The sequence below is a fragment of the Zalophus californianus genome, chromosome 7 (genome assembly GCF_009762305.2).
Source record: "Zalophus californianus isolate mZalCal1 chromosome 7, mZalCal1.pri.v2, whole genome shotgun sequence".
Taxonomy (NCBI): domain Eukaryota; kingdom Metazoa; phylum Chordata; class Mammalia; order Carnivora; family Otariidae; genus Zalophus; species Zalophus californianus.
The window spans coordinates 86,320,707-86,347,136 of record NC_045601.1 but is presented as its reverse complement, the minus strand read 5'-3'; the positions used below and the strand labels follow the sequence as shown (position 1 = coordinate 86,347,136).

Here is a 26,430-nt window from a genome sequence, read left to right as displayed (position 1 = left end):
AGTTGATTTACTTGTATTAAAACAGAAATCAGAGGCAAAATTTCAGGCTTTCTCGTAAGTACTTTTAAAGCCTTACTTTAAATAGCACCAATTAAATGTAAATAAGGTGAATATAATAGTCTATCAGAGAAATAAAGCCTGGATGTTCTTATTGCAGTTCACTAGCAAGTGACAGGTAAAGTACAATTGCTTAGAAAGAAAAAAAATGTTCAAATAAGGGTAACACTTTTTAAAAAATTAGAGAATGATCACCAAAATTCTGATGAAGGTTTGTGAATCATGTTTTTCAAATGGCCATTTGAGCAGCGTGACTAATGTGATATCCTCCCTCTTTGGCCTCTTTCCACAGTCAACCAAAAATTAGTGATGAAAATCACACATGAAGGAATCACATCAAGAGGTTTTAAATTCTGACATATAAAAATGGTTCGTATCGCTATGGATGCAAGACTAAAACTGCAGGTAGTTTGATTACAATGAAAGACAGGTTTAAAAACCACTAGTTGACTCTTTAATAGTTTCACTTAAATGAAGTGGAAATGAGCGATCTCTTAAATTTTTTCTTAACATTTTTATTTTTTGCCAGCCTAATTTTATCTATTACCTGATCTGTGAGCCCTGACACATGAAGCATATCTCTCTGGTTTAAGGTAACTTTTAAGCTTACTGATTTTCATTATTATGGATCAGTAACATAATTTATATTTCCCCAACTATGGCAATACTGAACTAAAGAACATTAAACCAATTTATCCATTTTCTAATGCCTATTTTTCTGAATTCTATAATGGTTTTGTTTTTCTTTCAAATATATGCATATGTGCATGGGTATATATATATATATACATACACACACACACACACACAATATGTATATATGCCTACAAATATATACCCACTATATGTGTGTATACACACGTGTATACACATGCGCGCGCACACACAAATACCTACCCGGAAATCTGCAGAAAAATGTTAACTTCACATGTTCAAAGGGATCCCAGAGTTCCCAAAACCCAGGATTTGTAGCACCAAATCATGGAATGACATAATACTTAAAATCACAAAATAATTTTATGTACTCTGAGACAAATGCCACACAAACCTGTACACATGAACATTAGAAGGCGAGAAGGCTCTCTTGATTAACTTTATATAAACTCCTGACATAAAAGTGAAAAATGAAACATAAATGATACCCCTTTTTAGCTCAACTGTTAAAAAGCCAATTATCTACCTGTGAATGTGTGCCACATACAATACCTGGAAGACACTTCATAATCAAAGTGAGAAACTCTAGCACCTGCAACCAAAAAAAAAAAAAAAACAAAAAAACCCCCAAAACAAAACCATAAACCCGAAAGGCATTATTCCTAGCTGCAAGGCGACATTGTTGTAATTAAGGAAAACCTGTGCACGAGTTGGCGGAGTCCTGTCTTGCGGAGTCCTCCGTCCTCTCATCGAGTGGGAGGGTCACACTGGGAGAGACTAATAAGGGCAGAGATGCGTCCCCCTTCCCCACTCGCAGGGAGCTCACTCGGGCCACTCCTCGGCGGTGCGGCAGCCCGGGCCGGACTCCACTGCGCCTCTGAGGGGCTCAAACACACGTTCAAGGTAAGCTGCGCAGCTTTGCCACCGGCCCTTTCACTTGCCGGGCCGCACACATGCCGGGTCTATGTCATCTGCTCATGTTGCTGGTCATTTGCGTGCATCTGCTTTTCAAGAAAATGTAAAAACTGTGCTGCACAGGTAAATATGGTTTGGTAGATAAATAATGCACACCTGCAATTACGCATTCCCATAGGTAGCTTAATGATGGGACCAAGAACGTTTGGCACCATATGGCCACTTTAATATGCTACATAGAATGTAGTTCGTGTTCAGATGTTCACGTAATGCAGGCTTTATGCCTTATACTTTAGTTCTAGGTGGTTTTTCTGGCTACGTGTGTTTGTAAAGGAGAGCTATGAGCACTGCTGATGCGGGTGAGAACAGACATCAAATACAGGAGAAAAAAAAATCCATGGGGTTAAATGCACAGAACAAATAAACTCAATATAAATGCATGCCGTTAGATCATATTTTGGGTCTACATCTAGAGACGTTACCCACTGGAAGCGAGGAGACAGTTAAGGGGTATAAGCTGGAAGACGCGAGGTTCCGGCTCCTCGCTCTCGGGTCGGGGGTTACTTATTCCGACATGCGGGTATTTCTCCCAAGCGCTGCTCCGCAGGACTGCGCGGGCGGGGATCCCGGCACTCCGGCCTCCCCCAGCCCCCGCCAGTATCGCGGCGGCCGGTGTGGCTCCTTAATTACCCTGCAGCCTGCGCAGCGCGGCCCCACCGAGCGCAGCCGCCGTCCCCGCCGTCCCTGCAGCCGCCGCCGCCGCCGCGGGGACGTCCCCGTCCCGGCGCTCGGAGAACGCGGCCCCAGCCTCCACCGCCTTGGCCGCGAGATCCAGCCGCCACCGCCGTCAGCGCGCCGGCGCCGACGCCACCGCGGCCGTGAGCAGGGAGGGGGCGCAGCGCAGCCCGCTAGGGCACTGCGGGGTCCCGAAGAAGTTTGTTGGCGCGGAACCAAGCGCGCCGCGGCCGCCGGGCACGCTAGCTCCTTCTGAGCAGGCCCGCGTGTAAACGAAACCTGCCCCGTGTAGGGTGAGGGAGGGAGGCAGCAGGCGAGTCGGGGGTGGTCAGGCCAGGTTGCAAGAGCCCCAGAGGCACAGAGAGGTTGGGAAATGGAGAGAAACAGGGTACCAGAACTCATTGCCGGCCTCAGGGCACAGTGGGCTGGGGATCCAAAAGAGGGGAGCCCAGAACCCTGAAAATGCGGAGAGTTTTAATTGAACCATCCAGGAATTGCAGCAATGAGTGATCATAAGCCCCAGCTTGAGGCTGGGGAGTGCAAGGGAAAAGGAAACACTTGTGCTGCCTCCTTCCATTCACAATTCCAAGAGGGCTTGGTCCCATCTTAAGCTTAGAGAAGTCTGAGGAGAAACAAGAAGGGGGGGGGTGGGAGTCGGGACGCTCAGGAAGAATTTATATCTTCTTGGTAATGGAAGGGATGAAATAAAACCACTCCAACATCTTTCCCTACACCCACCCCCAACAAAAAGCGAAAGAGCAATGGCACTGATTATTCTCAGTCCAAACCAAGCAGTACTGTCGTTTTTAAAGAGATTAAACAACAACAACAACAAAAACCCCTCAAATGTGCGGTTTCCAGCATCTCCTTGCGAGAGCTGTAGGACTCTTAAGTAGAGATTTTTGATATATGCCTGCAAAGGAGGAATTGAGATGTTTAGATGTTCAGATGGTGCAAAATGTACCTAAAATTTCTTCCTGAGGAGGGTTGACAGGGTTCTTTGAGTGGGAATATCTCTTCAGGATGGAAAAGAGGAAGGGGATCCCGGGGTAGAACAATTCATTCTCTCCCTAGGGGATAGAAAATGGAGGAAGTTACTGGCACGGGCCTCCATGAGGTTCTGTCCAGTCTGATCTCTCAAACTGGCTAGGCACCTAAGTGGGGTTTCCTGAGAAAGAGGGAGAAGATGTAGTGATAGAGCAGGGGAGTGAGCCTGAACCTGATATGAAAAGGTCAGGGAAAAACTGAAAAGGTGAAAGAAAACCAAATGCGATTATTATCACAGTTGGGACATTATCTCTGTATCCGAATCATTGTCATCCAAGAAAACCATCTAAAACAGATAGAAGCCCATTGTATTCTCCAGAAACAAAATTTCCATCTACTTCATGGTCCTTCTGTTCACTCTCTCCTGTTGAAATTGTAGTTCATTTTTTCCCCAGCAGGCAGTAATACCCAGTGGGTACACAGAGTGGATGGTTTTAGAGGCAAGAGAATATATGGAAATAGAAACCATAGTTGTACATGGATGTGGATGGAGATGGAGGGTATTATGCTGAGTGAAGTAAGTCAATCAAGGAAAGACAATTACATGGTTTCACTCATTTGTGGAATATAAGAAACAGTGTAGAGGATCATAGGGAAGGGAGGGAAAACTGAATGGGAAGTCATCAGAGAGGGAGACAAACCATGAGAGACTCTTAACTCTGGGAAACAAACTGAGGGTTGCTGGAGGGGAGGTGGGTGGGGGGATGGGGTAACTGGGTGAGGGGTATTAAGGAGCGCATGTGATGTAATGACCGCTGGGTGTTATATGCAACTGATGAATTACTGAACTCTACATCTAAAACTAATGATGTACTATATGTTGGCTAATTGAATTTAAATAAAAACAAAACAAAAACAATTGACATCATAAGTACAAATTCAAGTCAAAATGAAAAATTAGCAGGAATACAAACTGGCAGGGCTAGAGAGATGCTAATATATAACCTGGAAAGGATGCTGAAAAAAAATAGAATGAATGGGACTGGAGTTGGATTATTCGAGGCAGGCTGCATTAAGGTCGTGTATCTTGAAGAGGGAGAGAATAAAGAGGCTTAGCCGAAGAGAGCAAGAGAGAGGGCATTCCATCCAGAAGGAATGGCATGTGTGCAGGCTTAGAGGTGGGAGTGAGCAGTCATGTGCCTGGTAAGACAGAGAATCCAAAAGCTGGGATGAAACCGGAGATGAGGAGAGCAGATAGCACTTGCCAAGGAGAGATCGGGAAGGAGAAACTGAGAGGCAAGGGGCTTTTTACGGTGTTATTTTGTAGGTCCTTAGATAATCAGGTGAGGAAGTTCCATGTTGAGTTTGGAAATTGATAGGTGGCAAATGCGAGAGTGGGAATAATAGGCCTGACCCATGATATCCCATGATATTTGTGAAGCCCACAGGGTCTTGCTACCTCTCTTTGAGAGAAATAAAAAATAATCATGAGATTGTAAGATTATTAGATCATAAAGTTAGTAGAGCCCTTCAAATAGGAAAATTAGGAAAACTTGATACATAAGGAAAATATATACGTCTATGTTAATTTAAAATTTTAAGTGGCGTTGGATCACTGATACAGATATATCTGTGGAAATGGAGCTAGAGAATTGAAATCCGAAAAAATGTAGGTCATTCATAATGATGGAAGTTGAGAATGGTACCAAAAAAGTTGATGGAGACGATAGATCAGAGAAGTGAATCAATAAAACAAGTTGTTGAGGGTGAAGAGAATCAGTTAAGCACGTTCAAAGGGAACCTGAGGTTGGAGACCCTTTGGGAAGTAGGCACCAGTTTTGAAGTGTCAGGAGAAATAACATAGAAGTTTGGGAAAATGTGATAGAGTTGATCAGTTTTAGAGGCTTATAAGCATTGAGAACCAGGGGATGTATTTTCTGTGATGGAAGAAAAATTCAGTAGTATTATCTTTTGTGCATCTCATTAAATAACTGAAATTATGTTCACTGAGCCTTCTTTTAGTAATAATTCTCCACCTATACCTTCTGTAAATGTTAAGTCCATATCCGGATATATTACTTAACAGTTTGAACCTCCATTTGTTTAATTTTGGAAATGTGTTGTCTTAGACTATATTCATCCTACAGATTGATCAAGTAGGCACCTACTAAATGCCGTGTTTAAACATTATTTAATGTTTGAACAAAACACAAATGATAAAATACTTTTTTTCTACAAGATGTTCAGTATAGAGAAGAGACAGAATGCACACAGGTTATTAAAATGCTGTGTAGACCGCGCTGAAGCAGAGGTGGGTACTGAGCTCCGTTGGATTGCAAGGCAGTGAGTAAATGAACTCTGTGATGGTTCTTGCAGACTTCATAGAGGACATGGCATTTGAACTGCATGTAGAAGGCAGAGTAAATGATCACCAGTTGGAAAGAGAATTGGAAAGACATCCCAACAGCCCAAACAGCATGTGCAAAGCCTGGCACATTTGGGGAATTGTGAAGAGTTTGATGGTGTAAAATTTGTTTGGAAGGAGGTAGCAGGCTACAAGACTGGTCAGATGAGTTGAGGACCCCACTGTGAAAGAGCCTGAGAGCTTCCCTTAGAAATGGCCAATGAAAAACCACCAGGAGATATTAAAAAAAGCAGAACACTAACATGATTAGATCGCTGCTATAGAATTCTAGAACAGTAGGGAGATAGTATCAAGGGGAACGAGACTGAAGGAAAGGAATGTAGTTAGGAGTCTGCTGCACTTTTACAGATTAGAAATGGTAAGGAGGTGAAGTTAGTTTTTGTAAAGATGAAGAAGTTGGTATGGAGTCAAAGGAAATTTTTAAAGGTAGATTTGATAGACTTGATAGAGGTTTGATATAGGAGGGGTAAAGAATGAGTTGAAGAGGATTTTGAAATTTCTAACTTAGGTTCTTAAGTTAAATATGATGCCTGTAATTAAAATATAAAGGTCAAGGGCTTTCTGTAGATTATAATGAGGGCAGAACCCTTGCTGAAGCTGCAACAGACTTCTGCAAACTAACTTCAATTTCATTGCTGTAGTCAATGATAAAATTATGAAATAATGCTAGATCTAGTCCTAAGCTCTTGGGAATTTTTGTCCTATTATTGGCTTGGAATTTAGCTCTATAGGCATGGCTTTTCAGCTGGTTTTCTCCAATAGTTTATAGACTCTGCTGTAGCTTCACTAAAGATAGATTCTAAAGATTGGTAAAAGAACAGATGTGTACCACCTGTTGTTTTTGCTTATTTACAAGATGTGTGACTTCATAATACTATGGCCAGATTTTCTTGGAGTTACATACAGGCATATTGGAGGGTAGTCAAGAGGTTTGATTTAAGAATTGATCCCCTACCCAGTCACACAGCAATTCTATTTATAATGAATGCTCTGAAAACATGTGTTCTCTCAGTCACTTGACAAATCAAATTTACTTTTCTGAAAGTTGAAATGTGGTGTCGCTCATTTAATAGTCCACATAAAGCAAATTAGGACTCTTTCTCTATTTTCTCCCTTTGCCTCTTTCACTTTCTTTCCCATGTTATTTTCTATTTCTGTCTTAACGCTAATGTTCTGACCCTTTACCTAATACCAAATTTTAAAGATGCAGAGTGAGCATTATAAAATGTTAGATGGCATAACAGTAAAACGATTCATGTTCCATTGGCAGATTTGGTTTTGTTTGTTTTGGTTTACTCAAAAGCTTGTGCTAAGACGTACCTGACCATCTTATTTAGCAAGCCTGCTGTTTCATCATTCTACTTACTCTGCTTTCCTTTACTTCCTAGTGTCTATCTCGCAAAGATAAAGTATGTGCTTGTTCGTTTTTGGTCTCCCTGACCAGAGTGACACCAAGGACTTCCTCTATTTGGTTCCCTGCTATATTCCTAATGACTACTGTCTCCCCCCAATGGCCCATAGTAGGAGTCTCATTGTATGGATGGAATGAAAGATTAAGGTTTTTCCACAGTTCCTTTCTGTCCTTTTTGTGCTCTCTGTACATGAATTTAGATTAATAAGGAATTTTGAAAAATCCATGTCCTAATTAAAATATTCTGACAGCTGCCTCATAAGTTTTCAAGTGCTCAATAAGGGGAAGTTAAGGGAGAGTGACTTTCCTTTTTAATTACCTTACCCCAACCAGTATCTAAAACTATTCCAGTTGGCCAAGGATGGTGAGAATAATAGGTTGTAGATTATAGGTTATAGAGGTAGAGTTATAGATAGACCTTCAGGCAGCCTTTATCTCTTTGTTGTCATGGCAACGAGAAATCAGTTACAGACAGGGCTCTCTGGTTGATTTTAGAGTGTTCGTAGTCTCCAGCACTGTTGTCTGCTCAAGACTGCCAGTACTTGGGCACGTTCACAGTTATGACTTTGGTCCTTTGTAGTGCTGGGAAGGAACTGCCTGGGTCTGGCTAGCATCTTGATAGAGAATAACTGAAAATTTAGAAGAAGTATATAGGGATATGATAGATCTATCCCACATCCTGATGGTGTAACAGCACTGGCTTCTTAGGCAAGAAGAACTGGACTTAGATCTCAGGCTCTGGGATCTTCTCTATGATCTTTGAGTTTTCATATCTGTAGAATGGGGACCTGATACTTGTCGTCTGTACTACCCTTAGGCCCAGGCAACAAGGTCCCTGCTCTGGGCCTTACATTTTGGAAGGCCTTTATATGGCCTCGCTCTGGATATGCTCCTGCTCTCAGGGTTAGGAGTCCACAGAGTTAAGGGTGCCTGTCCACCCAAAGCCCAAGCTGCTAGATGAGGCTCTGGGAAGATCCTGAAATTCCCTGACCAAATGACTCTTAGTCCTCTTATAGGACCTGGCAGACTTCTTCCTTGGGTTCATCTTCCTAAGGGCAGACCAAGTTACTGGTAGGAAAACTTGTAGGCCCCAGTGGGGGTATCAAGCAGTGACTGCTTGCCATTGTTGTGGACAGAGCTTAGATTTACTGGTATGTTCCCATACATGTGGGTGAGGCTCCTCATGGTGCAGACCAAGGTGGGAATGGGAAAAAATGAGAGAAGAGCTTTGGTCCAGCCCAGAGACTGGTTCATCCTTTGCAGCCTGCTATGTTCAGTTCTAAACTTGACTTGGGCTTTCAGGTCTTTGTGAAGGTATACTTGTCAAGATAAAAGGATAAAACACATTTCTTCTTAGTTTTATTAGATTTATTATATTTAAACATATAGTGTATGGATCTCTTGCCCTATACCCTGCTCCTGTTAGGGTCAGACATGCTTGCCTCTCAATAAATACCACATATAAAAGAAATTCTGCTTCAGAAAATGAGAACATGTGTAACCAGTATTCCCCATGTCCTTCTTAAAATGTATCATGAGCCATATTTGTACAAAAAAATGATTTGAGGCTGTCAGTAACCTCAGCATCCACATATATTATTCTGAGGTTCTTCATTGGTCAGTTCATTGGGAAAGCATTGAAGGTCTGTGTTAACATTTAAATCTTACCCGGGAAGAGCAACACATTAAATTGTGACAATGTTGGCTTGAATGAATTTATTTATTTATTTTAAGATCTTATTTATTTATTTGACAGAGAGAGACAGCGAGAGAGGGAACACAAGCAGGGGGAGTGGGAGAGGGAGAAGCAGGCTTCCCATGGAGTGGGGAGCCTGATGCGGGGCTCAAACCCAGGACCCTGGGATCATGACCTGAGCTGAAGACAGAGGCTTAACGACTAAGCCTCCCAGGCGCCTCTGTTGGCTTGAATTTATCAAACTATCTTGGTAGTCATCTAGCTGGGATCTGAGGGGATGAAATAGAAAATTGGCAACTTTTGATGATGAAGGAGGTTGTGGACAAAGCTCAGAATTGAGAATTCCTGGAGAGCATTGGAAGTGGGTCCAGAGCAGAAAGAAACAGCCTGAAATCAGTGGGTTCTGGGGACAGTGAGAAGGATCTGGAGGAGAGGTCCAGAAGGACCCCAATGGAAGTTTTTCCCAACCCTTCAACTGCCTGAAGCAGAGGTTAAAGATCTGGAAAAGGTATTTTTAAAAACATATACAAGGATTTATTTTGAAATCTTTACCAAGTTTACCTTTACTTTTACCAAACCTTTACCAAATGTTCATAGTGGAAAAAAAATGTTCAGAGTGGAGTACATCTATATTTAATCAGGATCAAAACAACAGAAACCTCTGTACCTCTGAAGCAAATAATACGTTATATGTTAAAAGAAGAAGAAGAAGGGGAAGGAGAAGGAGAAGGAGGAGGAGGAGGAGGAGGAGGAGGAGGAGAAGAAGAAGAAGAAGATAATAGCAGGAAGGGAAGAAAGAAGGAGGGGGGAATCGGAGCGGGAGATGAACCATGAGAGACTATGGACTCTGAGAAACAAACTGAGGGTTCTAGAGGGGAGGGGGGTGGGGGGATGGGTTAGCCTGGTGATGGGTATTAAAGAGGGCATGTTCTGCATGGAGCACTGGGTGTTATACGCAAACATGAACCATGGAACACTACATCAAAAACTAATGATGTATGGTGATTAACATAACATAATAAAAAAAAATTTTAAAAATTAAAAAAACCCAGAAACCTCAACTAGTAAACATGTTTTAAAATGTGCAAAGAGATGTACACCTGAAACTAATATAACACTGTATGTTAACTATACTGGAATTAAAATAAAAAACTTAAAAAGAAAAATAATAAAATGTATCAAAAGAAAGAATGCTCATGATGGTCCTTGAAATATTGTAAGATCTTGAAATGCCTTAAGAATTATAAAGTCTAAATTATCATCACTACAGATTCAAAGATAAATATATTTTACTGTATCTCAAGATTTGGAAATTGGCAATCTCTTACTTTTTTTAATTCAAAGATCTTACTTTTTTTAATTCAAAGAATATTTATTGAGCCCCTGCTTTTCCAGATACTATGCTAGGTGCCCAGGATAAGGTGATGAACAAGACAGACATAGTCTCTGCCTTCAAGGAACATAAGGTTGACTAGAGGCAATAAACATATGTACTGTGTTTGTTAACATATGTCCAGACAAAATAGTCTGAGTTGGAGAATAATGGGGTGAAGATACTTCTTTGTCAGGTAAGGGCTCTTCGACACAGTAACATTTACATTGAGAGATATAGGATGAACAGGACCCAGCATTATCCAGGTTGTAGTAGCATGCACAAAAGCCCTGAGTTTGGAAGGAGCAAGGGAATTTGAGGACTAGTTCATCAGTGAAGAGAACAGTACCAAATGAGGCTGGAGAGGGGGTACGGGCTAGTTTAGTCAGGGCTTCTAGGCCATAGAAAGGCTTTTGGATTACATATGAAGTACAATGGGAAACCATTAAAGGGTAAAAGCAGGGGAGTGCCATGATTCACCTTTTATTTTAAGAAAAGCTCTCCAGGGCACCTGGGTCGGTCAGTTGGTTAAGTGTCTGCTTTCAGCTCAGATCATGATCCTGGAGTCCTGGAATGGAGCCCCACATCGGGCTCCCTGCTCAGTGGGGAGTCTGCTTCGCCCTCTGCCCCTCCTCCCCCAACTCATCCACTTGTGCACGCTCTCTCTCTCTCTCAAAGAAAAAAAAAAAAAACTCTCTCTCTCTCTCTCTTTTTTTTTTTTAAAGAAAAGCTCTCTAGTGCCCAGTTAGGAAGCTGTTGAGGAGTCTAGCCCAGGGTAACCTGAACTAGGATTACAGCAGAGGAATGGAGGGCAGTGGATGGATTTGAGATAGGTTTGGGTTAACACTGATATGACTTGCTGACTGGTTGTGGGAGATGGTGATGAGGAAGACAGAAACATCAGTGTGATGCTTGAGTTCCTGGTTTGAGCATTTTGGTGGGTGCTAACAGAGACTGGGAAGAGCATGAGAGGAGTACACTGTGGTTGGGAATCAGCATTTAATTTGGACATAATAAGTTACAGGTGTCTGTGCAACATCTAAGAGAGAATATAGAATAGACAGCTGGCTACACAATCTAATGTTCAGAGAAGATGGGACTGGGCATACCAATTTTAGAATTATCTGACAGATACGTTTAAAGTGAAAAGAATGGTGAGATCACCTAAGGAGACCTTATAAAAAGTTGGGCAAGGAGGGCCCACAGATCCCAGGATTAAGAAATCAGGTAGAAACAAGATTTGAGAAGGGATTTAGAAGGAAATTCCAGAGAGTGTGAGGGCAGGGAGGCCAATGAGAGTGAGGATTTCAAGAAGGAGGGAGTGGTCAGCTATTGGAAATAGCACCAAAAGTTGAATTAGATGGTGAGAGAAAAGGATTCTTCTTTCAAGTTCTTGCTGAACTTGGTGAGAGACATTTCAATGGAGGGTGGAATGGCAATTCATCAGTAACTAGGACATTTGGTCAACTCTCCATATCTTCTTCAAACATTTTGCATAAAGGAGATTGAAGCTAAGTGCTATCAATTTCTAAGTGGCTCAAGGAAACAGTTGGGAGACCTCAAGATTGAGTGAATATGCTTGTATAGCTCTCTGATTCTTTGTTGCTGTAACAGGGACCAAAGCTTCAATGAACATAAATTTCTAGGATGCTTCAGCATTTCCTCATTGTCCAAATATCAATGTCAACTTCAGGTTGAGGAGATAAATATAACTACATTTTTATTTATTATTATTTGTGAATTTGTAGAGCAACCAATTATAATAGCAGGTAATTTTTTGAATACTTATGTTCAAGGATCTTTACTATACTTTCCCCAGGTGTTAAATAATTTATTGCTAGTGTTATTATCAGTTTTCAGATAAATAAATGAAGGCTTAGTGAAATTACATAACTTGTTTGTAAGTGACGAAGTCCGGACATGAAACCATGATTTCCACCACTATACTACACTGCTAAGTTATCAACTCTTAATAAGAGTTGCTTCGGAAAAATGTCTCTTCATGTCTTCTGCCCATTTTCTAACTCCATTTTTTGTCTTCTTGGTGTTGAGCTGTGTGAGTTCTTTATATATTTTGGATATTAACCCCTAATCAGATCTGTCATTTCAAATATCCTCTCCTGTTCTGTAGGTTGCCTTTTTGTTTTGTTGATGGTTTCCTTTACTGTGCGAAAATTTTGTTGACAGTTTTGCATCTGTGTTCAAGAGAGATTTGCCTGTAATTTTCTTTTCTTATAATATCATTGTCAAAAAAAATCATTGTCGAGTATGGTGTAATAATTTTGCTGACTTAATGATTTACTCTCTTTGCCTATTCTCTGAAATTTTTTAAGTGAAAGTTCAGTGATAATTACTGCTTAAATATTTGGTAAAATTTTCTGATTTAATCCATCTGCACAAGATTATTTGCATGGTAATTTTTTACTGAATGTTTAATGATTATAATAGTGTAAAACTTACTCTTTTTTTCTTGTTTATGTTTTAGTAATTGAAATCCCTTTAAGTCATAAAAATTTCTAGAAGATAAGAAATCGCTACTTAAGACTGCAAACAATCAAAGGATCTCTTCAATAATTAGATTAATATTTGTGAGTTCATTTATTTGAAATAAAGTAATTGCTTTAATAGTTATTAACTGATTTGAAATAATAGGATAAGTTTGCAAAGTCATATGAGGATTAGGGCTATATCTAGATAAAAGAGTTCAAAAGAGATAAGGCATAAAACCAGATGTTTGATATTTAGAATCACACATACGATTTTAGTATTGCAGTTGCTGCTTTTAGCTATTCATCCAGAAATATCTAAAATCTTGAATTAATTTTAAAATGCTGATCTTAGGGTATTTTGCACATGCAGAATACCAAATAGTATGGCTTTGGTTTTTTTCTGGAGTGTGTACTGACAACATTTAGACATTGGTATGATAGATTCTTTTATACTTGACTCTTGAGTAAACTTTGATAGCAAATAAATGATTCAATATTATTTGCCTATTTAGAAGTCTTAGAATAGCTATTCTAATAATACTGCAATTGTTAAATACACTGAAGGAGCCATTATATTTTTATTTGCAATTTAGTCCCATGTTTAGTTATTTCACTCTAAAAATTAATTTAAGTAATATTTAAGTTTTCCATTATAGGGATTCTATTTACTAAATCTTTTATTGTAATACTTATAAAGTAGTAGTCTATATTTAGAAAGACAAATGATTATGGAGGGTAACACATTAATGTTAAATCTGATGCCAGTGGTAGGCTCAGGTGAGGTAGTCATGGCATATATCCATTTTTCTCTTTGAACAGAAGGAAAGATTGCTTTTCACGTGTCTAGTAATCCCTCCAGTAGAAGTGATTGTTCAACTGAGTAACAACATAGTTAAGTTTATAGAAAATGTAATATCAGTTGAGACAAAGTATGTAACACTAATATTCAGAAGAGAAAATAGATTGTGAATAATAAGATTATATTTTAAAAATATAAATCATTGTATATGACACCAAAAGAACAGGTTAGAAGAAAAATAGGTAAATTGGATGACACACAAATAAAAAAACTGCAGCAAAGGACACAATCAAGAGAGTGAAGGGGTAACCCACAACACGGAAGAAAATATTTGCAAATCATGTCTGAAAAGGGGCAAATATCCAGAATATATAAAGAACTCCTAAAATTCAACAACAGAAAACCAGATTTAAAAATGGGGAAAGGATTTCAATAGATATTTCTCCAAAGAAGATAGGCAAATAGATAATAAACATATGAAAAGATGTTCACCATCACTAATCCTTAGGGAAATGAAAATCCAAAACACAATGAGATACCATCTTGCACCCATTAGGATGTTTGCTATTAAAACTACTACTAATAATAATAATGTTGATGAGGATGTGGAGAATTTGGAACTGTTGTGCATTGTTGGTGGGAATATAAAATGGTGCAGCTGCTATGGCAAACAGTATGATCATTACTCAGAAAATTCAAAATAGAATTTTCATATGATCCAGCAACTCCATTTCTGGGTATGTACTCTAAAGAATTAAAAGCAGGGACTTGAACAGGTATTTGTTCATTCGTGTTTATAGCAGCATTATTCACAATAGTCAAAAGCAACCCAAGTGTCCATCAACAGATGAATGGATAAACAAAACATAGTATATACATACAGTGCAATATTATTCAGCTTTAAAAAGGAAGGAAATTCTGACACATGCTACCACATGGATGAAACTTAGGGACATTATGCTAAGTGAAATAAAGTCACAAAAGGATAAATACTGTATGATTCCCCTCATATGAGGTACCTGGAGTAGTCAAATTCATAGAGACAGAAAGTAAAGTGGTGGTTTCCAGGGGCTGGGGGAGGAAGAAATGGGAAGTTAGTGTTTAATAGTTAGTCTCAGTTTTGCAAGATGAGAAGTTATGGATGGTGGTGATGATCACACAATAATATGAAGGTACTTAATGCCCCTGAAAAAGATTGTAGATTTTATGTTAGGTGTATTTTACCAGCATTTAGAAATATATATACACACACAAAAATCATTTTAAGTGGTATAGCTTTAAAAAACACATGTTAGGAAGAGAAAATTTAAGGTGTAAGAGGCTTTGTGGACACTGATAATTAGGAACTAATCAGAAAATATTTTTGGAGCTTTTTCATACACATTAAGGTATATATTGTGTTATTATGTATCATTACATATATACTTGTATATCCAATTATATAATTATATATATTGTAAAAATCTATTGTGTTCTCTTTGGTGATGAGGGTTTTCTAGAGATCATGATGAGAGGAACCGTATACAAGAAGCTCAGTTCCAATATTTTGTTTTGTTGCAGATCTGTGGCCACTTGTTCACATGGTTTCGAGGCACAATGAGGCACGCTGGTTCTTGGAAACGATGGCTCTGGGTGGCAATACTTCTGCTTCCTGCTTCCATTTCCGTGACGGTCAGGGACAAGTCAGGTATCCAGGCCACCTCTTTTGTCCAGTCACTAAATGTTATTTATAGCCTTTTGGTTATCTTTAAAATCATTAAAATAAGTTGTTGGGGTTGAGGAGGCCATAGATTAAATCTACTAGTACAAAATAAATAATTCATTATTTTTCCCCATTGACCTTTCATGTTGCACATTGAGAATTTCTAAAATTACCTCATTTTTCCCATATATATATCAGTCTAAATAGACTTTCTTTTCTCTCATTGATGTTTATAAATATAAATTTGTGTGCATAATTCTCTGTGTGTATTTTTCTCCTTTTCCCCTCTAAGTTATTCAAATTAGAAGTACATAAGTCTATCACTAATTAGGTTTAACCAGGAACATACCTAATCTTAATTAGGCAAAAGCAAAAAACAGAATAGGAGATATAAAAAGAAATGTAGTTTAATTATATGTAAGTTCTATAGTATCTCAGATGAAATGAACAAAAGATTAACAGTTGTTAGAGCACTTTTTGCACTAAATAGATAATATTTATTTGCAGTTGTTAAATTATCAACTTCACAAATGTTTCCAAATGGCTTGAAGGCAGTTTGAAACATTTACTCTCACCTCTGATTTTTAAAAATGATTATGTGGCTAATTTGGAAAACTTTTCTTGAACTTTGAGTTGTAAATTACTGATCTAGATGTACTTCTAAGTCGAACTAGACACACTGGAGAAGCCATTTGCTAAGCAAAGAGAAACTTCAACTCTCCTATGCAAATGATCACATAAGATATATTCTGATGATGGTCACATATGATGATGTATTCTGAAACTCTGAGTCTTATTGTGCTTATTCTTTTGAATATATCTTTAATAAGTTTTGCTAAGCAGGTATAAACACAGCCTGGTAGAGACTTTTGAGTTTGAAGCACACATAGAATCAAAACAGTCTCTTATAAAGATATACCAAGTCTTAGTCTCTCAGCTTTACGTAAGTCTTTATGACTTTTATATTAATTTGTCAGGAGGTGCATTTCCTAATAATCCACATGAAAGTTTGAATATTCTACCGCTCTATCAATGATATCCTGAGGCTGTCATATTTTTTTGGGGGGTGAAACTCTTTCTTCAGTGAGAAATAAATCAGAATTGACTCATGACAAAAGAAAGTCCATAGGGCAAGGAGAGTTCATTCTGATAATGTTGCTACTCTTAATTTCTTTATGTTTCCTCCTTTTAAGAACGCTAGTAGGTAATGGGATTTGCAACTTATACAGAGAGGATAGGACTTCTTTGGTTAGAAAGGAAAATGAATCTTTGGTTGAGCAGGACACAGTTTTTAGGGACGTGCTAGTGCATAATAAATGTTCTTAATAATGTTTGAAGGATCTATAATAAATGTAATTCTAATTTTAGTTTGAGCAGAAATCATCTGGGGTATTGATTCCTAAATCCCACTCTGAGATTGTCATTATGCAGGATAGGCTGGGGTGGGATTCAGCAATTTACATTTTTAACAAGCTCCCCAGGTGTATCTAATGCAATGTGTCTGACGAAGACATTGGGAGAAACATTCACTTTTGGAATAATTAATTGAGGTTTTTTTCTTTTTTTCCTTTTCTTTCTTGGTTATCTTGCATCTTATGCTACCAGATTCCCTTTGTATTATCTTATTTTATTTTATGTCATTTTATGTTATTTTTGCCTCTAATAACTCGTTTGAAAAAAAACTGTGGTAGAAACACTTAACATTAGATCTACCCTCTTAAGAAATATCTAAGTGTGTAATTCAGTATTGTTGACTATAGGCACAATGTTGCACAGCAGATCTCTAGAACTTAATCATCTTGTGTGACTGAAACTTCCCCATTTTGGGATTCCCCAGGATGTTTTGCTTTTGCAGCTTTGGTATCTCAATTCTTTAATCAGGTTATATTGTATGTAGGACTCCTGAAATGCATATATTCTGGTCCAATTAATTATACCAAATTGATCTTTCTAAAAGATTTTTCTAAGAAGTATGAGTTCAAAATTAATCTGAATTCTAACAAGATTCACATAATATGAAGCACTGAGGGAAATTAATACAGACAAAAATGAAGAGTTGATTTTTATCAGGCCGTTTGAGAGAAAGTGTTCCTGAAGCAACACATACTGAACGTGCCATGGAAATTGCTTAACTTCAGGTATCGTTTGCATTAATTGAAAATGTCAGCACAGCACTGCCACAGGGATTATTGAAGAATATGACACGCTGGGCATGACACCTACAGTTTCTTCTTTGCTCTGTTTACGAAAAGAAAACAGACCAGTACTGCATCTGGGGCTCTTCTTGTGTCTTGTGTCTCTGATTCACAGTGCAAGGTTCCCTTTTTAGTTTCCTCATGTGCAGACCTGCGTGTGTGGTCACTAACCATTTACCGGAGGGAAGTGATTACATCTAAAAATAAGATATAACAAATCTGAGGGAGAGGCTAGGGTTTCAGCTCTGGAGTCTGTGAAGTTGTCAGCAGTCTACTGTTAAACCTAAATATATGAAGGATAAATTGAGCCTTCTAATTGCTTTATTTTAACTCTATAGTATGCTTAATGATACTCGGGATATTGTTTCACTTGGGACAGAATTCAAGAGTAATACGGAAAGATTCAATACAACTTGAATTTTAAAATCTTGAAGCTATTAAGAATTCAGTTATTCTTAGTCTTATGTTTTACTATTATGTTGAGATTATGAGTTAAGGCATATTTATATATTTTCATATTGCAGATAATCAATTTGAATGTGGCAGTTCAGTTCAGTTGTCAAAAGAGGATGGGGAAGAGAACCATATTAAAAATATACATTATGTAGATCTTAAAACTTGTTTTAATCCGTTTCTTAAGATTTTCTGTTAGGATAGAAGTTTATATGTTGAAAAATTAAAGGTTACTCTTTTTGTTCTACTTTCCTAAATCTGGTCTAAGGCCAAAGTACTAAGTTACCATCAAAAATAATAAAAACAGCAAACCAGAGTAAGGAAAAGCCACAAATCCCTCCGCCCACCCAGGGGCTCCTGGGTAGCTCAGTAGGTTAAACTCTGACTCTTTGATTTTGGCTCAGGTCATGATCTCAGGGTTATGAGATGGAGCCCCTCATCAGGCTCTGTGCTGGGTGTGGAGCCTGCTTGAAGTTCTCTCTCTCCCTTTCCCTCTGGTTCTCTCCCCCTCCCCCATCTAAAAAACAAAAAAACAGACTTGATAAAAGGAGAGATAATAGAATGCCATTTCTTTTTCTTATGGTAAAACATCAGGTTAAGTGTCTAGATGGAATTGATTATAAACTTAGGCCCTAGACCATGTGCATATACCTTTTAAAACTAGTTTTCTGTAAATTACAAGGAAACACTGTTACTCTGAAATTTGGCTTTTAATTAATTGACTACACACCGCACTCTTAAACTCAGAGTAGGAAGTATGCTATCATATAGAGAATTTTATTTTGTGTTTTTAAGAATTCCTCATGTTCAATATGGTACCATATAACTGACAAATATACTTTGTAACTCCTAAATTTTTAAAGTGGAGGAAAGTTCCATAATTATTAAATAAAAATTATAGCTCCTAACCAGGTATTCTTTGGAGGAACAGCTTTGTATTAAAACAATGACAACAACAACAAACCCGCAAGAAGCTGTGAAGATTTTGTGACCTTTTGTGACTTTTTTGTTAAAATAGCTGTGTTCTCATTTCTTTTTTTTTTTCTTGGTCACTTTTCCATATTATTTTCGTTATATTTTGGCATGATGATCTTTACCTATATTTGTTAACCAATGTTTTTCTCCTTGCCCAGGATACTCTATAATCCTTTATCAGAGTTGTTATCCAAGTACGAAATATACAGGAGGCCTACAGGGAACCAGTAACAATAAAATTAAAAGCCTGCTTCCCCCTCAGCCCAACAGAGAGTCTGTTTTAGCCTTTTTTTTAAAAAAAAAAAAATGTGAAACACCTACAGTTTCTTCTTTGCTCTGTTTACGAAAAGAAAACAGACCAGTACTGCATCTGTGGCAAATTGCTACTCTTCACCTTCCCAATTCTAATCTTGAAGCAAATGCCATGTTATGGGTTTTTGTCACTAACAGTAAGGAAAACAATTTTCCTTAATGCATGTTAGAAAAGAAGAGTGATGGGGGCGCCTGGGTGGCTCAGTTGGTTTTGGTCTCATCTCAGGTCTTGATCCAGTCATGGGTTAGAGCCCCGAGTTGGGGTCCACACCCATAATCTACCCAAATTGGACCTAGCTGCCCTCCTTTTGGTAACCTTCCAATCCGGTGAGCTGCCCAGGTCCTTCAAAACAGGTCAGGAGGAAAGTGGGTCTGACAATCACCGACAACATCTTAGCAGGAATTTGTCAGAAACCTTTGCATTTGCTTTTCAAAAGGTCTGTCGATTAAGGGTCCCCAAGTAGTACATCTTTTGTGGTGAAATTTTAGTAATTACTTTTGAAATAGTCCAGAGAAACTTGGGAGTTTCACTGTAGCAGTGATTCTCCTCTGTCTACCTGATAGGATATTTGGATCTTATCAGTAGTTCTTCAAGGTACATGCACATTTACTCAAAAAGTGTACTTTATTTTATATTAAAATCTATGTGTCAATATTTATGGAAGTTAACACATCCAACTTGTGATAGCCACATCTACTGCCTTGCCATTTGTATGTGATGGATCCCTAAGACTCATGCATTCAGATTATTATTGTACGCTGAATCTTACCCCCAAATAATTAACGTTTAGTTTTCCTTTGTTTTGTTCAGATTTTCACAATAAAGCACATGTTCTAAATATGTGAAGCTATATTTGACTTTCATAAACTAAAGACTTAAGTGGGGAATTGCTTTCATGAACATTGCTGGAAATGTTGAATTCTGTCCATTTCAAAGTGACAGGGTTATTACTTTGATGTCATCATATATTCATTAAGTCTTTGGAAGAATTTAAAAATAAGACATATACTGTTTCCAGCTTGGTGGTAGGCCAGCATACCTTCCCCTCATGATGAAAGCATCTTTGTAGGAACTCCCTTTCCACTGTCTTGAGATTTGTTTTGTTAGTCATCTGTTGGGCTTTCCCTACATACGTTGTGGAGAATTTAATCTTGTTTATTACCATCATATAGTCATTCAAAGTCATTATAAAAATTTGATCAGAATTTCACTTGTTTTGTTTTGTTTTGCAAGAATGATTTTTAGCTTGTTTTCTTACAGATACGCTGTTTTCTTCATGTTGAGGTACACACTAAGGGTCAATAAATCTTAGATGCTCAGTGTAATGAATTTTTACATATACATATATACATTTATACATCTGTGTAACTACCACTCAGATCAAATTATAGAACATTTCCAGAACCCCAGAAGGCTTTCCTGTATCCGCTTTCAGTTGACGTCCCACCAAGGTAACCCGTACCTTGACGTAAATTAGTTGTACAGTCTTTTGAATTTCATATAAATGAGATTATGCAGAATGGTATTCTTTTGGGAATGGTATTCTTTCCATTTAATAATGTATCTGTGATATTGAGGTTGTTGCATGTGTCAGAAGTTTATTCTTTTTTATTGTTGTACAATTTTTCATTGTATATACCACAATTTATTCATTTATTCTCTTGTCAGTGAACATTTGGATTGTTTCCAGTTTTATACTATTATCAATAATGCTACAATGAATATTCTCTTCTAAAAGGGTTCTTTACACTCATTTTTTTGTGCTCATTTTTCTTGGGCTGTTGAATTTCCAAGCCATAGAGTTCATGTATATTTAGCTTTAGTAAACACTGTCAGTTTTCTAAAGTGGTTGCACTGATTCCCACTCCTACAAGCAATGTGGGAGAGTTCTCTTGCTCCACATTCTCATCAAAACTTGGTGCTGTCAGTTTTTTAAATTTTAGTCATTTAGCAGTATCTCATTGTGGCTTGACTTTGCATTTCCTTGATTACTAATGATGTTGAATACCTTTCCACATGCAGGTTGGCAATTTGGATCTTCGCTTTTGTGAAGTGCTTAAATATTTTGTGCATTTTCAAAATAGAACTTTCAATATTTTTCTTTCTAATTTGTGAGAGTTCTTTGTATATTCTGGATATGATACATGATCAGATATATGTATTACAATAGTCTATGGCTCTTTTTTACTCTTTTTAATGTTGTCCTTTGATTTATAAGTATTTTAATTTTAATGAAGACTGGTTTATCAGTTTTTTGTAATCGGTGCTTTCTGTGTCCCTTTAAGAAATCTTTGCTTTCTCAAGTTCATGAAGATCTTATGTTTTTCTGTAGTCCTTTATTGTTTTACCTTTCACAGTTAGGTCTGGTATCATCTCTAATTTATTTCTCTGCATGGTGTGAAGTAAGAGTCAAGGCTTATTGTTTTCCTGTGTGGAGATCCAGTTCAGCCAGAAACATTTACTGGAAAGACCATCCTTTTCCCACTGAATTACAGTGGCTCCTTTGTGGTAAATAAGAGGACCACATATGCACAGATCTGATTTCGGACTTTCTACTCTGTCCCATTGACCTCTTTATATGTGCACTAATCCCACATTATAAAAATTTCTGGTATCTGATAGTGTAGTGAAGCTTGTTCTTCGTTTTTGCCTTTACTATTCTAGTTTTTTAGAGTTCCATATAAATTTGAGAATCAGCTTGTCAGTTTCTCTCTCTCTCTCTCTTTCTCTCTCTCTCTCTCTCTCTCTCTCTCTCTCTCACACACACACACACACACACACACACACACACACACACACACACACACACACCCTGTTGGGATTTTAATTGGAATTGTACTGAATCTAGGGATAAAATGAGAATTGATGTCTTAACAATATTGAGTTTTCCAGTGTAAATACTTGGTTTATCCCTTCAGCTATTTAGGACTTTAATCTCCCTCAGCAGTGTTCTCTAATTTTCAATATAGTGATCTTGATGAAATGCTTGGTTTTTATAAAAATGACTATGATTTTGGGTAAAAAATTGGTAATGTTTACAAAATATCCAATTTTACTATCATTTCAGACCTGCAGTCCTGTTAAGATCTCTGAGATAGGGATTTTCAAAGTAGCTAAGTAATCTCTAAAATTATTCAGTACTACAATTTTACATATATGTATTGCAACTTTTAAATATGATTAAGTGACAGCGCTATTAGAATCTGATTAATTTTTCTAGTTAAATATATTTAGATGAAGCCCATTCACCACCCCTGAAGTTCATGATACATTTGTTCTGGAGGCAGGGAAGCTTGAGATCAGGGTTTCAGCATAGCCAGGTTCTGGTGAGGGCTCTCCTCCTGGTTTCCTTATATGGTAGGGAGTGGAGGAGCTCCTGTTTCTCCATCCCCCTGTAAGGACACCAGTCCCATCAGGAAGGCTCCACTTGTATGTCCTCATCCAAACCTAATTACCTCCCAAAGGCCCCACCTCCAAAGACCATGGCATTGGGGATCAAAGCTCCAACATATGAACTTTGGGGGGACACATTCAGTCCACAGCAGTCCTCTTCCGATCTAAAGTTTAATACCATCTGGCAAGAAAACCTCAGTCAAATCTGTGTTCAAATATAGTATTAGTTCACTTGTTTTAATATTAGAACATATTTTGAATATAAAAATTTAATGATGTTAAAGCTAGATAATTTTCTAATTTCAAAAATGTATAGCAACAATTAGAAAAAGTAATATTGTAATAGTAATAATAATAATAATTATTATAGCTACCACAAGTGTTGACTCTGTACCAGGCATATGTAATCCTCACAAACATACTCTGAGGTGGGTAATATTCTTATCCTTGATCTATACAAATTTAGTAAAATGGTTTATTATTTTCATTTTATCTTAAGTTTCTAATTGTATTGTCTGATTCAAACTTATTTGAAAAAATCAACTAAAAATGCAGTGCACTTCTTCAATTTTCAATTTTTTTAATAGAAAGACAGTGTCCTTTACTGAGAACAGAGGGACATCAGTTTACCCAGGACAACAGAGATAAGTTTGAAGTTTCAGGTAAGCATTATAATCCTTTGCAAAGAAGTGTTTGTATGAAATTCTTACCATATGTGTATTATATCATAAGTGATTTTTTGATTGTAATTTAAGATGATAAACTCAGTATGAGAAATTAAAAAGAAAGAAGATAAATGATGTGGAAAAAAGTGTTAAGAGCAGAGTACTATATTAACTAAGAACAACTCAGCCTCTTGGAGGAAAAAAAAGTTACCTAAAATTATAGAAGTGTTGTATCCATTGTAGAAATTTTGAAAAAAGAAAAGGAAATTTCTGAGAAAGTTCTCACTACCCAAAGATAGCCAGGAGTCCCATTTTGGTGTACCATTCCTCTTTCTTTCTCTGTCTTCCTTTCTCCTCCCTCTCTTCCTCTCTCACACACATACATGTAATCATTAATACCTATATTGAATTTGAAATCAAAGCATTGCCTCACGTCAATATATATTCTTCTAAGGCATGATTTTTTTTAAAACAAGACTGCTTAAATTTCAATTCAATTGCTGTCATATTTTTTACTTAACAGATTTTCTGTCTTTAAACATCAGAAATGCTACAATGAGCTGCTCTGATTATTTTCTTAGGATAATTGCTAGGTCAAAGAAAATTAATTTTTGAGTCTTTTGAAACATATTTCATCCTCCTATATATATACTAAAAGGAGAAAATTGAAATCAAGTAAGAACAACAACAAAAAAGTCCTATTTAAAGATATCAGTATCTTTGTGGGTTTCCCAAATTTAATAAAACTACTAGATTAAATCATTTGTCACATTTTATAGGTTTTGACCTAGGAGAGAGCTTTTCTCTGAGACGTGCATTTTGTGAAGGTGATAAAACTTGTTTCAAAATGGGAAGTGCATTTCTTATTAGAGATACCATGTAAGTAAAATCATTTTTCTTTACATTTTAATAATACTATACAAACTATTTTCTAAGGAAATTCCAAATAATTTGTTTAAAAGATAAAAATTTTCTCAATAGTATTATAATTACTTGAATGCTGTCGTGAGTTTTTATATTTGTTGTTTTTAATAATCTTTGCAATCTGATCTCATTCTATGGTATAAGTGTCATTCACCAATACAGATACAGGTGTAATCTTTGTAGAATAATAATTAAATTCATTTTTTTTATTTTATTATGTTATGTTAATCACCATACATTACATCATTAGTTTTTGATGTAGTGTTCCATGATTCATTGTTTGCGTGTAACACCCAGTGCTCCATGCAGTACGTGCCCTCTTTAATACCCATCACCAGGCTAACCCATTCCCCCACCCCCTCCCCTCTAGAACCCTCAGCTTGTTTTTCAGAGTCCATAATCTCTCATGGTTCATCTTCCCCTCTGACTACCCCCCCCTTCATTTTTCCCTTCCTACTTTTTTTTTTTTAAACATATAGTGTATTATTTGTTTCAGAGGTACAGGTCTGTTATTCATCAGTCTTACACAATTCACAGCGCTCACCAGAGCACATACCCTCCCCAGTGTCTATCACCCAGCCACCCCATCCCTCCCACCCCCCACCACTCCAGCAACCCTCAGTTTGTTTCCTGAGATTAAGAATTCCTCACTAGAGGGTATTATGCTAAGTGAAATAAGTCAATCAGAGAAAGATATGTGTCATATGATCTCACTGATATGAGGAATTAAATCCATTTTGAAGAAGTATTATTTATGTTTAAAATAGATATAACCAAAGTAAGATTTTCAAAGGTGAACTTTAAAACATAAGACGCAATGTAGAGTTAGAGACAAAAGACTGGTATTTATTGTAATCATTTCTACATTTATTATGCTTCATGATAAATTAAAACAAAAGAACATAGCCCTTAGGTATTCCTCTTCTATATTGTGTAGAACACATAGTAGCATAAGATGATACTGTGACTATAAGATGGTCTTGATACACATTGCATTTCAAAATTGAGTTACCTGAGTTTTCCTTTGTTATCTTTACTATTCATTTTCTACTGATAAGCCTGAGATTAAAAAAAAAAAAAGTATTACATGCCATTAAATACTGACGTTGGTTAGGAACTATACAGGACAATAATACTTCCCCCTGTGGTCTGCATGTGATTGGAGGATGGATACAGAGTAATTCAGAAAGCTTGAGTCATCCAAAAGGCAGATAGAACATATATGGTCATGATATTTGGTCATGAACATTCCCAGTTTATGAATACACTGCAGTGAAAAAGCATTAAAACTCTGGTTTAATATCCAACACAGATGTTTTTGTATGAAAATATATATGGATGTTTTCACTTCTTGATGAGGAGCCTAATATTTAGGTTACCAGACAGGGTTGTTGAGAATCTTCACATTTGAATTCTCAAAGGGGAATAGCATTAGTCATCTTGTTGCCTATCCTCAGATGCTCTGTGTAAACTAGCTCCCTCACTCACTTTTTCCCTGAGAAAACTTTCTTTTAAACCTTCTATTTTGTGATACTTTAGATGCAGTTAGTTTAATGATGTGGTTCCTTAAAAGTAAACTGCTCGTTAATTGGTAAGAAATAAGAGTGTTAAGGAAGAGTCATCTGCTCTTGGGGGATAGGATGGGTGATCATCAGGGGGGCATTTCGGCAGATAGGGCTGTACAGGTCTGTGCTGCTGTGGGCAGCTTTTAGGTGGCTTCATACGTAGGCATTAAACCCTCAGCGTACAACAGGTCTGTGTTTGGCTATTCATATCCGGTAAAGAAAAGTCAATATGTATCTTTTATATAGAGAGATTTAGATGTTTTTTAACTAGTAGTAGATAACTTTAATTAAAGAATTTAAGAAAGACAACAAATCCTGTTCCAGAAATTAAGGTGCATTTTCTTTCCTGCCTTCTTCCTGACAATTTAAACTCCTGTAATTCTGTCCATGTGGCTAAAGGATTGGAGGGGAAACTTTTTAAAATTCACTGGAACTGAATATAAGAAGATTTAGCTAATTTTAAGTAGTTACCCTGGAAATCTTGCTGCCACACTTAGGCAATGCTATTTCCCTTTGAATGTGTGTGATAATAGATATCAGCCACAACCTGACACTTAGTTTCCGACCTTTAGCTCTAAATCATTGCATGATCCCTGGGCTATCAATGTAAGTAAATTCCCTGGCTCTGCAGAGCAGAACCCCGGTACCTCTACTACAGGAAACTGGAGGGTATCTGGTTAAGCTGACTAGCCAGTGTCAAGTAGC

General features: G+C 37.4%; 1 protein-coding gene across 1 annotated transcript in view; it reads left to right on the top strand.

The window, feature by feature from the left end:
• The first annotated feature begins 1,554 nt into the window (after positions 1 to 1,554).
• Positions 1,555 to 26,430, top strand: part of COL19A1 (collagen type XIX alpha 1 chain) — a 325,436-nt gene continuing 300,560 nt past the window's right edge. Inside the window, exons 1-4 of the mRNA XM_027602614.1 lie at positions 1,555 to 1,614; positions 15,101 to 15,227; positions 23,159 to 23,233; positions 24,016 to 24,115. Of these exons, the coding sequence (XP_027458415.1) occupies positions 15,137 to 15,227; positions 23,159 to 23,233; positions 24,016 to 24,115 (266 nt within the window). The 5' untranslated portion in view covers positions 1,555 to 1,614; positions 15,101 to 15,136. The remainder of the gene's footprint in view (positions 1,615 to 15,100; positions 15,228 to 23,158; positions 23,234 to 24,015; positions 24,116 to 26,430) is intronic.